The following is an 11,875-nucleotide window of genomic DNA, read 5'->3' as shown; positions in this document are numbered from 1 at the left end:
TTTTTTATCAGCTATGATATATTATGTGAAGAAGTCTAGACAAATTCATGAAAATTGAGAACAAGCTTGGAAAGATCATTTCTATGTCATTAATATAAAAATCTTGAATCAGTTGAATACTGACTATAATATTTAACATTTCAATGGCATTTTATCCTTTGCAACCCCAGTGGTACAGTGGTTAGAAGCTCAACTGCTAACCAAAAGTTCAGCAGTTCAAATCTACTAGCTGTTCCTTGGAAACCCTATGGGGCAGTTCTATTCTGTCAATTGGTATATATATATTTTGTTGGATTAATTTTGTTGGATTCCTATAATTATGTGAAAAAAAGCAGATGAGATATTATTCCCATTTCCAGAGGAAGAAATTGAAATTATATTGAAAAAAATCAATCAATAGAAAACACGAATAACTGATAACTGATAATAATCATTAGCATATATTAATATAATTAATTATCCAAGGTGAATATAGCCTACTTATTTAACATTTTGAAAACTAGCTAAAAGTTTGAGTACAGGAACAAATAGAGTATCTGTAATATTCTGCCATAGCACTCTACATGTTCACATCATAGCCTCTATCATTAAAAAAAAAAAAAAAAATTCCACTGCCATTGAGTTGGCTCCAAATCAAAGCAACCCTATGGGACAGACTAGAGCTGCCCCATAGAGTTTCCAAGTAGTGCCTGGGGGATTCAAACTGCTGACCTTTTGGTTAGCAGGAGAAGCTGTTAACCACTACACCTCCAGGGTTTCCACCGCTATCATGCTGTATTATAAATGTTTATTATCTGTTTTTAAAAATAGACCATAAATTCCATATGTCAGTTGCCATGCCAAATTTTCTCAATATTTTAACTCTACTACTTTTTTTTTTTTTTTTACTTATCACAGTAAACTAAATCAAAACAAAAAAAGCCATACACACACGCACAAAACAAAACAAACAAAAAAAACAATGCCTTTGAGTTATTCCAACTTACGAGGCACCGTGTGTTGCAGAGTAGAACTGCTCCATAGGGTTTTCTTGGTGGCAATCTTTATGGAAACAGACTGCTAGATCTTTTTTCCATGGTGCCTCTGGGTGTGTTAGAACTGCCAACCTTTAGGGTAGTAAAACGCATTGCAGAGTTGATTCTGACTCATAGTGACCCTATAGGGTAGTCAAAAACTAAAAACAGAACCCAAACCCTTTGCCATGGAGTCACCTTTTGGTGTTTTCTATGAGCCAAGTACTGGTCTAAGTTCTTTTCATATACTAATTTTCTGTCAAACAGCGTTATGAATTACATATTATTACTTTCATTATTTTATATATGAGGGAACTGCAAACAGAAAAGCAACTTGCCCATTGTTCCCCAGCTAGTAAGTGATAGAGGTTAAACTCAGACAACATAATCTGGAGCTTGGGGCTCTTAACAGCTCCGCTTTCTACTTACATGTTTCGTAGGACACAAATCCCAATACATTCTATTTTCTACCATGATCCAGGAGTAGACTGTTATTATGAGTGATAGAATATTAGAGGTAGGTCATTTGTTTCATTTGATAACTGTGGAAAATGAGAGCACCGAGGTTAAGAAATCTGTGTATTATTTATCACTATGCAAGTGTCTAGAATCCATCTTTTCTTTTCAATATCCCATGTGACATGTTGAAAGATACCACAGATATACATTTCCAGCTTTGAGAGAAAGAAAACATTGCAAAACACATTAAAAAAATTCTTTTGAAGATAATAGAATTATTTCTAACTAATATATGACATGAAGATCATGTAGTGCCTCAGTTCTATTTAATTAATGATTTTATGTAAATTACTAAAATATGCATAGCACTTCAGTACTGAACAAGATGCTTTCAGAGTACTGGTTTTGAGGACCACTTATCATCTTACTGGTGAGAGAATGACCTCAAGGATAGGTCCCCACCTTGATTCCAGAATGACTTTAGGTGTCATCTAACTTCTCTGGCCTCTTCAGTATGAGGATGATAAACAATAAGATAAAGAAAATAATAAAAACAAAGAAATTGTTTAAAAAAAAAAAAAAGCCATAAATTCCTCCCAATTCAATTAAAACATTTACGGAGCATCTGCTCTATACAGAAAAATAGACCCAGCCCTCTAGGATACCTGTGTGAAAACAATTTGAAAAAGCTTAAACCATGTTATAAGTGTAAGGTCTTTTATAGATATGATTTTTTGTTAATGTTATAGTATTTTGTTTATTTTCTGCTCTCTAAAACCAACCCATTGGTGTGGTGTCCATTAAACCCATAGTGACCCTATAGGACAGAGTAGAACTTCCCCATCGGGTTTCTGAGGCTGTAAATCTTTAAGGAACCAGACTGTCACACCTTTCTCCGGCGGAGTGGCTGGTGAGTTCCAACCACAGACCTTTTGGTTAGCAGCCAAGTACTTAACCGCTGTGCCAGCAGGCCTGTTTCTGGTAGGACATAATTTTTAATGTATTTTAAAGAAAGGAACACTTCTTGGAATCCATTTTGATTCTACTTTTATTTTCATCTACCTAAAAGCAGCTTAAAATTGTACTGAATACAAAATTCAATCAAGTAAACATGCTTTATTGCACATAGAAAATACTTCACATGAAGTATTGCACACGATAGAACTGATTAGGGAAGGCACACATTTATCATCAGATAAGACTGGCATTATTCCACATTTAAACAATACAGAATTTTTCCTGATAGGGATTTGTCACATTATATATTGCACATTTTCCAACACTTTGATCTACTTTATGAATATTCCTCTTATTCTTTGTCTTTTCTAGGAAAAATGCTGTATGTAAAGTTTTAAAGACAAAAAAAAAAAAAAAATACTATTGAAAAAGACCAGTGTATATTGAGGAAGTAAAACAAACAAACAAAAAAACCCAAAACCAACAAAAGACATAATAAATACATGATAATCCTACTCTTTTGGGGAACAAAAGTTGCAAAGTAACTTAACAAATGTCTACTAAGAAAGAAATATTACAAAGCTTAATTTCTCAGGCATTTATCACTTTTACATGTTCTCTGGGTTTAAGAAATGCATTTTGAGCTAATATCTGTGCTAGCAATTACCATTCTCTTTGCTTACATTCAGTTATTTTTACTACCACCATCTTACTCCTTCATACAGTACAAATGCATGAAGGGTATTCACTGATGGTAGTTCCTCAACAATAAATATTAAACTTTTTTTTTAATTATTATTATTTCTGTATTAAAAAAATAAAGTGCATCTGAAAAACATTAGATTCATTGCTGTCATTCATTGGCCTAGTTGTCAGTCATCTTTTGCTGTTTCCAGAGCATGGAGGGAGTATTCCACAAGGCAGTTTTTTTCTGGAATTTCTCTCCTTTTTCTCCACAGTCCTGCTTGGAAGAAGATTTCTAAAAAAAATTCAAAGTTTCCTCCCCCTCCACAAAGTCCTTCTAGGAAACTTCTGATGATAGAGCAGTGTCCACTGTCACTCATGTCCTTTAGTTCCATGAGAGTCTATGGCAGATACGTTTTTTCATTAACTGGAGGGTTTACTACATATCCAGTGTAAACGAGTTTGGCATTCTGCAGTGACGACATCTGTGCTATTCAGAAATGCACAGTTTTTAGACCCCGTCAGGTTGAACCTGTCAAGCAATAAAGAAATTTCAAATATTTTCAGTTCACCATTTCCATCCAGTTACATGAGAAGACACTTTGTGGTGGTGGTGGTCTCTGCTTTTTTTGCTTAGCAGGAATGCATGAGGCAAGACTTTGCCAGTCAGAAAAATCATAACCTTGTGGGCAGAGACAGTAGAAAAAAATCCAAAAAATAATGTGTGGAAAGAAGATTTAAAGCTAAGAATAAAGAACTACATTAGGATGTCACCAGAGGAGTGATTCTTGGCGTTTTTGAGTTCACAGACCCTGTGAGAAATACTTCCTGGAAAGAATACACATTCAACATTCATGCATGCTTGTTCATACAATTTTAGGGTCCCATATCCATTCATGGATATGGGACCATGGGATACATATTAAGAATCCCTTTTCTGGAAACTTGCATTTTCATCTCCTTGATATTGCACTGATAATCACTACAAAACTACTTCGAAAGCCAGAAATTTATTCAATTCTGAGTGTTCAGATGGTGAAGATTAGCACTAAACTTTATAATTCCCTACAAATTTTAAAATTTAGTTTTATTGCTAGTAAAGGAAATAGATTCAGTATCTAATTCTGGGGCAACTTTTCTCTCAGGTTCATAGAATCTTCTAATTAGGCATTGAAAATATTATTCTTTATCCCTGTGGAGATAGAAACTGGGAAGTGTAAGAAAGAACCCTTTCTAACAACTGCCTCATCAGTAAAATATAAACACTGGATTGGAAATGTTGCTTCTTCTTTTTTTTGTTTTTTCACAATTGTAATTATAACTGGACTATTTCCAAACTAACTATGGTAAGTCTATTACTCACACTAGAGTTTGCTGAGAATATGACTGTTGTGTGTCATCGAGTCGATTCTGACTCACTGCGACCCTACAGGACAGAGTAGAACTGCCCCGTAGAGTTTCTCTTTACAGGAGCAGATTGCCAGGTCTTTTCTCCCACAGAGCTGCTCGTGGGTTGGAAAATTCGATTAGGAGCTGAGTGCTTAACCATTGTGCCACCAGAGTTCCTGAACATATGACTAGAAGCATTAGTTGTATGAGTTCAAAGAGGATAAAGAAAAAAAAAAAAAAAGGCTTTCCTTAAGGAATACTAGAATATAAGAATGCAAAAGAAGTTGTTAGAGCTATTCTCAGAAAGAGCAAAACCTTCTTATTGAACAGTGCTTTGAAAGGAGAAGAGGAAAATGGCTCCCCTGAGCTGGCAGCCTAGGGAAAATAAAGAGAATTGTGAAGACTTACCAGTTGTTAAATTCTTCTCCATTTGACCATTTCCGTGTATGACCAGTTTCATTTTTCAACCCGATCCAGTGTTCAGTTCTACCCACATATCGTTTTAGAAAGACCTTGAAGAAAGTGCAAAGAAAATATATATTAAACAGCTCCTGTGGGTAAATATATAATAAACCCTGTTTCTCAGAAGCTGCAATTAAAAGCATCATAGCTAAGCTGATTACTTATTATTTCTATATAGAATCATCTCATTTGGATCCCTTATCTTTGAAGCTAAGCAATCCAAACAAACTTAAAAGACGAAATTCAACTCTCATTTTGACCTCAGACTGATCATATGGTTTTCTGTGGCTCGCTTTCCCTACAGAGGGGATAAGTACAATATCTTCTCTCAGAAACAGAGTGAAGACACAGATTAGTGCTACAAAATAAATTATCATTGTTTATGAAGATATTTTTGAATGCTAGGATCTTACCATCTCCTTTTCAGAATCTATGAGTGCAAGAGTAGCACCGTGTTTAGAACAAAAGCTTTGGGCTGAGGTCCAGCTACTTGTCATAGTGGAAATAAAGTAACATTTCCTTTGGTATCCAATCCAATCATCCGGGCATGGAGAAACATGGCTGTCTGATGGCACTGAGGCAATATATTGTCCTGGACAATTGTATTGACCCACTGTGAACAAGAAAATGGTTTATTAGTAACAAACAGAACCAAATGCCCACCAGTGGCCTCACTAGAAGGGTGTGGGGGATGCAGACCACACAAGGTGACACTGTCAGAGGAGGTGACACCAAAATGACTATCTATAAAATTCTTGTGCAGTGTTTTAACAGAAATTTATTATTATTTTTTAAAAAATCCCTGTAGTTATAACAACAAAAATGTTTTTGTAAGCCCAATTTACATGTGAATCAATATACCCACAAGGCTAATACTCTATGCTAACTTACTTTTTGAACCTTCTAATACCCTCCAGTCAGAACTCCGGTCAGAACTGTCATTATTACCCAATTACAGTGATGCTTCAAATCACATGGTTTTGTCTGCACACAGAGAAACACATTCTGTTGTTTTCATTACTGCTGATGTTTTTATATTTTCTGATTTTGCCAAATTTTCTAGTGTTTTAGCTATAATACTGTGATAATTAGTATTTGTGAAATTATAACGTTTTTGAGAATGAACTAGTATTTAAAGGAAAAAGAGAAGCATTAAAAGAGGCTTCCATTCATTACTAATAATGCTGTAATTCAATGTAGAAAGATTTTACCAAAGAATTTTGTTGTTAGTATTCATATAACCTAAGAAACATTGCATTTAAGCAATTTACAACTATATCACAAATTATTCTATGATTAAAATTATTAATAAACGTTACTAAAGTTTTTATATGGTCTGGTATGGGAGGAGGTCCATGGGGTGGCGACACCATGGGGTGGTGACAGCACTGGGTGACACCAACCCTAGTGATGACACTTATACCCACAGCATGCAAAACTAATTCAGGGGATTCTGTGCTGTGCTAGGTGACAAAGTAAAGGATGAAAACCAAGAAGGAGCTTCTGAGAAGAATAAGGAGAAAGCAGATTTTCACCTTATCTGATCTTCCATTGTGTCTAATCATCACTGTTCAAGAGATGAGATATAAGGGATGTCTCTGCCAGAAAGTTGCAGGAATATACAAAAAAACAGAAAATAGTCTTTGAACTAGAAAGAGTAAAGTACATTATAAATTCTAAGTAAGGTGTTGAATCTAATGCTGAGTAAGAGGAATTTGATAATGCAATAGATATAACAATAAATTGAGAGATGAAGGAGGGAGAGGAAATTATAGGGATGTAATTCAAAATTTAGAAAAAAACTGTGGATGGGGGTGTTTCATGAAACTGTAAAATTTCATGTTTGTTAAAAACACAAATGCATCTTACTGTATGTATTGGATACCATGTCACTGCTGGCTCTATGGAAGCTTCTAGATGCAGTTTTAGTTACCCATCCACCATTCTGTGACCTTTTAGGTAAAGGATGAAAGGTTGTACAACTCCTTATAAATCTATGGCTTAGATATTATTTTTTTCCGCCAAAGATGAATGTCCACTTACTTAGAAACTAAATAAGTTCCCTTCATTCCAGGTATAAACACCTGCTTAAATGTAATTATCTCTTACAGTAATGTATAAATCATAAATACTTTTAATATTCATAAAGAAATTCTGGAAAATTCAAAAGCATTGCATTGATCATCAGAGGAACATGGGATTGTATTTAGTATTGATTAGGAAATTAGCCAGCTACAGTATATGTTATGATCCTAAGTCAATCAGAATTTCTGATTAATTAGATCAAGCCCATTACTATTGATTTCAACTGGGAATGCTTATTACAGCTAGGGAGTTCTGAATGCATTCATGACTTGCTGACTCACCTGATAAGGCAATGAGAGCTACAATTAAAATGGTGATGAAGACCACATTCACTACAGCACATGGGACAGGGACATGAAGCGACCCTTCGTGATACGTTGCAAAATGGGAGCTGGTGGCATTACCTGAAAGGGAGAAAGTTGATGATGTGGTCAAGTAGGTTCTACAAGTAAGATAGGGATGTTTGTTATCCTCTTGAGTTAGTTCAGTGAAAAAAGTAGTTATGTATCTCCCCACATCCTTGTATGAAATTTGTAAGTTAAATTTCTCTAAATTTTTAATGAATTGGAGTTTCCTGGTGGCTATAAGGTAAATAATCCAGGAGTAATATTGAGGCCCTAAACTATCTATGTACTTAGATACTACACAAATTCCAAGTTTATTATAATTGTATGGTTTTAATCATAATTAGAACATTTATACCAAAGAAGACATAAAAAGAACATCCCAGGCACAATTCCTTAACCTCTCTGTAGTAACTTGCTGTTTGAGGTGATGCTAATGAGGAGGGAAAATGTGGATAACATACTAAAATAAAATATTTAACTAATATATAAAATCTACAACTAGAATGACTAAAAGTAAATAGAATGGCTGTGCCAATAGTTGGTGAAGATGTGGAGCAATGGGATTTTTTGTATACTATTGATAGAAATGTAAAATGTAAATATATTTTAGAAAATTGTTTCCTTTGAAATTAAATGTACACCTCTCCTAGGATCCTATAGTACTACTCTTGTGAATTTCCCCAAGAGACATGAAAGCATGTCTGCAAAAAGTCTTATACAAAAATGTTCATGGCAGCTTTATCTGGAAGAGCCCAATAACAGAAATAATCCAATTATCCATCCTTGGGAGACTGGATAAACAAATTAAGGTATATCCATACAAGTGACTTCTACTTAGCAATTAAGAAAATAAGGGGAAGATGAACAACGGATATACACAACATGAATTAAAAAAAATCTAGTCACAAAAGACTATATACTTTATAATTTCATTTACATGAAGTTAACGGATAGGCAAAACTAAGCTATGCTGATAAAAATCAGAAAAATGATTACCTTTATGTATGTGGGAAGGCCTATTTAACCAGAAAGGCAGGGGCACAAGGGAACATTCCTTGGTGATGGGAATATTACACATGCTAACTGGAGTCGTAGTTATACATTGCCATGATTCATTAAACTGTGCTCTTATGATTTGTGCATTCATTGTATGTAAAATACACCTTTTTGAAATTAAACTATAATTCAATTAAAATTTGTGAATGAACATTAAAATATATGAATTTCCTAAAAAAAGTTAAAATAATAGAGAAAACAGTTTTATAGACTAAATATTGGGTCTGTAATGGTGAAACAAAGTCAAAGTTTTCTTTCACCACTAAGAAAAATTTCTCTGGAAGAATGTGGAATATGAACATGATCTTAATTATGTTTCTTAGTTACAAAAAAACTAGAAAGATAAAAAAAAGAAAGATATCTATTCTAAAATATAAGCAAATGACTGAGAAAGGAGAGAGGATAATTTTGTAACATATTTTGAATTTGATATATGCAAGGATGAGCTATCAGGATTTTAAAACAAAATCCGACCTCACAAGAAAAATGTAATCCCCTATTATGTTCTCAAAACTGAAATATATTACTTGAATAACATTATAACTGACCATGAAAATAGTCTGCAAATGCAAAAACATCCCTGTTCTCAAAATGGATGACTGTTATAACTAAAAGGCATGTCTATATATGATACATCTTGAAATCCGTGAATTTTGTTTCCTTAAAACATTTATTTAAAGTTGAACTGGGCTAAGAGGTATTACTCTCCTTCATATTAAATTATCATATACTCGGTGTCAGGATCAACTTTTGTGTCTTCTGGGGTTTCTATTTCCAAGCATAGTTCCGCATCCAGATTTTATAAGAGACAACTTTACTTCACCGTATCTAGTTCTATCACCGGAAGCAGCCATTGATAGGGTAGCAAGTCAGAGCTCTGTCTAGTTTCACTTCTTACCATGTGAGAGTCACTCATGCTGCTTGAACTTCGTACAGCAACAACTCTATTTCCTTAGGAAGTACTCACTCAGCCAAATATTCATGCCCTTCAGAATCTAACTCAACCCATCAGCTCACCCAGTGCGTAAGAAATGACTCTTAGGATGGCACTTTATATTCGTTAGTGGGTGGCACAAAGAGCTAAGTGCTTGGCTGCTAATCAAAAGGTTGGTTGTTCAAATCTGCCCAGAGGCACCCTAGATGAAAGGTCTGGTGATCTATTTCTGAAAGATCGCAGCCATTGAAAAGCCTGTGCAGCACAGTTCTACTCTGTAACACATGGGGCTGCTATGTGTCAGAATTGACTTGACAGTAACTGGTTTGGTTTGGTTTTTATTGTTACCCACACTTTGGTTTATCACCTGGGTGACAAAACATCTGACAGCAAGCTTCCTCTCCGATTCCGGGTCCTATTCATTAATGGAGAAGTTGAAAATAAATCCACCTATTTCTTGCTGAATCACCTAAGAATGGTGTCCAAGGGTTGCTCATACTAGTAAAAGCAACTACAAGAGCAGTGTAAACTAATAATTCAACAAAAAATTTGCTTAATTTCAGGAAATTAAAAAATTCCTGCAGTAGATACATTTTTCAATTATGCTCGCTATTTATTGAATAATAAGTAGAGAGCATAATTGAAAAGTCGCTATGAGTCGGAATCGACTTGACGGCACTGGGTCTTTTTTAATTATTTAATAGTTTCATTGTTATCATTTTTTTTTTTCTTTTTGGCAGTTCAACCGAGCTGTAAAGTTACTGTTCATCTGATTGTCTAAAAAAAAATCTAATGCCTTGCCCTTGTTGCCCAAGCTTGGATTTATATTCTTAGGCAAAAGACAGGTTTATCAGAAGTCATTGATGCTCTTGTACGATAAACCAGTCTCATAGACACACACTCATAAAACAATCCCTTTCTCTACATTGTTCTGTGTCTGTTTTTTCTAACACCCCTTTTATTTCTAGACATCTCCTGCTTATAAGTAAACCCTAGTTCTTCAGTGCTAGTTTTTTGGGCACCTCATTTATTAGGGAAGAAGAGGGATTAAAAAAAGAAAAAAATTGAGAAAGCCTCATGGCAAAAAGGTATAGAGAAGCTAAGGAAAAAAAATTCAATTATGAAAGAGATATGTTGACAGAATCAATGGATAGAAGAGAAGAAAAGGTATATAGCTAAGATGATCAGATTTTAATTAAAAATAAAGAAAATGACGAACATGTCTGATTCATGCAGAATTTGAAGCCAGTGTTTGGGAGGGAGAAACAGAAGGATGAAATGGAGGGAAAGAGGGCCCTAAAGAATAGTGAAGCGGAAGATTGCATTCCTAAGAATTCTTTCATGACATTCTCCTAATAAATTACCACTGGGGCACTGTGAGTGTTCAGATATTTTTTAGAGCTATTCTCTCAAAGGTTGGAAACCTGCACATTTCCAATAACTGGAGGATACTGTCATGAGAACATGGGCTGAAGCACACAGAAAGCATTCGAAGGGTACAGGGAGGACAATCAAAGATGTATTTGCTTATGTGGGAAATAGAATTTTCCACAAGAAGTGGGAGTGCTCCCTGGAGTGGGCATAGGTGGCTATGGCAAAATGATAGAGAGAGTACTGGACTAGGGAATTTTAGTTTTCTAAAAAATTGAGATGATGTAAACTAAAATAAAGAAAAAGGTCCTTCAGGTTCTGAAATTCACCGTTGTGGGTTTCTCTCAACTCTCAGCTATCCTATCTTCTCATAACTCCGAAGTATTTACCTCTTCCCATTTTCTCTTCTATTCTGACTGAAATAGAAGGTAAGTTCTCCAGAAGGCAAAGCCTCATTTCCCCCCAACTATGTACCATTATATATTATATGTATTATCAATATATAAGAAATTAGATCTGACTTACTTTGTCTTCCTGTCTCCAGATGCATGGAGCTGTTCTCTGTTGTAGAATGATCTTCTGAGCTCATCTCCAACCTGCTCAAGTTTCCCTGGTTAATCTTGGGTTAAATCAATCTGCAGAGAAAGTCTTTGCTGGAGCTCTTCTTCAGTCTGGATCTTTGGATCATCTTAGCATTTATATTCCCTTATGCTGTCTCCGCCCCTTTCCTCTTACCTCCTACTGGCTCAACGATTACGCCAGTTCTCTTTAACTTACGCTCCAGTGGGCCAGTTTACGGCATGTTGTTGTGGTGAGGTATGGGCTTTCCCTGCTGTCTGAAATGTGCTTTCTCACAATTGCAGGTGTAGCATGAGGGGCAAATGGGATTTTCCCAGAAACCCAGGTACTTGTCCTTAAATTTGGAGTAAAAGCAAAGAGTTTAGGAGGCAGCATAATCTAAGTAAAGAACTAAAAGTTAGGAATGTAAATCAGACTCCTTTGATTATAAAGTTCAATTCTGCGTGTATCATCCTAGGTATTAATTTTTGCTATTTTTTTTCAAGATTCCTATCTTTGAGATGAAAATATTTGGGGGAAGGAGTGTATAATGAGTCCCT

The 11,875-nt window shown here is 35.1% G+C and overlaps 1 protein-coding gene across 1 annotated transcript; it reads right to left on the bottom strand.

The window, feature by feature from the left end:
• Positions 1–2,502: 2,502 nt before the first annotated feature.
• CD69 (CD69 molecule) lies at positions 2,503–11,447 on the bottom strand. Its single transcript, XM_003410816.3, has 5 exons — positions 11,283–11,447; positions 7,331–7,453; positions 5,378–5,577; positions 4,911–5,014; positions 2,503–3,645 (listed from the first exon to the last, which is right to left on the bottom strand). The coding sequence occupies exons 1-5, from the start codon at positions 11,344–11,346 to the stop codon at positions 3,537–3,539; spliced, it is 600 nt and encodes a 199-aa protein (XP_003410864.1). The 5' UTR covers positions 11,347–11,447; the 3' UTR covers positions 2,503–3,536.
• Between the last annotated feature and the right edge of the window lie 428 nt (positions 11,448–11,875).

The sequence above is a fragment of the Loxodonta africana genome, chromosome 4 (genome assembly GCF_030014295.1).
Source record: "Loxodonta africana isolate mLoxAfr1 chromosome 4, mLoxAfr1.hap2, whole genome shotgun sequence".
Classification (NCBI taxonomy): domain Eukaryota; kingdom Metazoa; phylum Chordata; class Mammalia; order Proboscidea; family Elephantidae; genus Loxodonta; species Loxodonta africana.
The sequence above is the reverse complement of the archived record's forward strand: the minus strand, read 5'-3'. Positions and strand labels throughout refer to the sequence as shown.

Bases quoted from the DNA above. Each gene is read 5' to 3' on its own strand.
- CD69 (XM_003410816.3), bottom strand. From the start codon at position 11,346: ATGAGCTCAGAAGATCATTCTACAACAGAGAACAGCTCCATGCATCTG. The intron at 5,578-7,330 runs GTGAGTCAGCAA...TCTTGTTCACAG, and splicing joins AGCTCTCATTGCCTTATCAG to TGGGTCAATACAATTGTCCA. The intron at 5,015-5,377 runs GTAAGATCCTAG...ACTTTCTTCAAG, and splicing joins TAGATTCTGAAAAGGAGATG to GTCTTTCTAAAACGATATGT.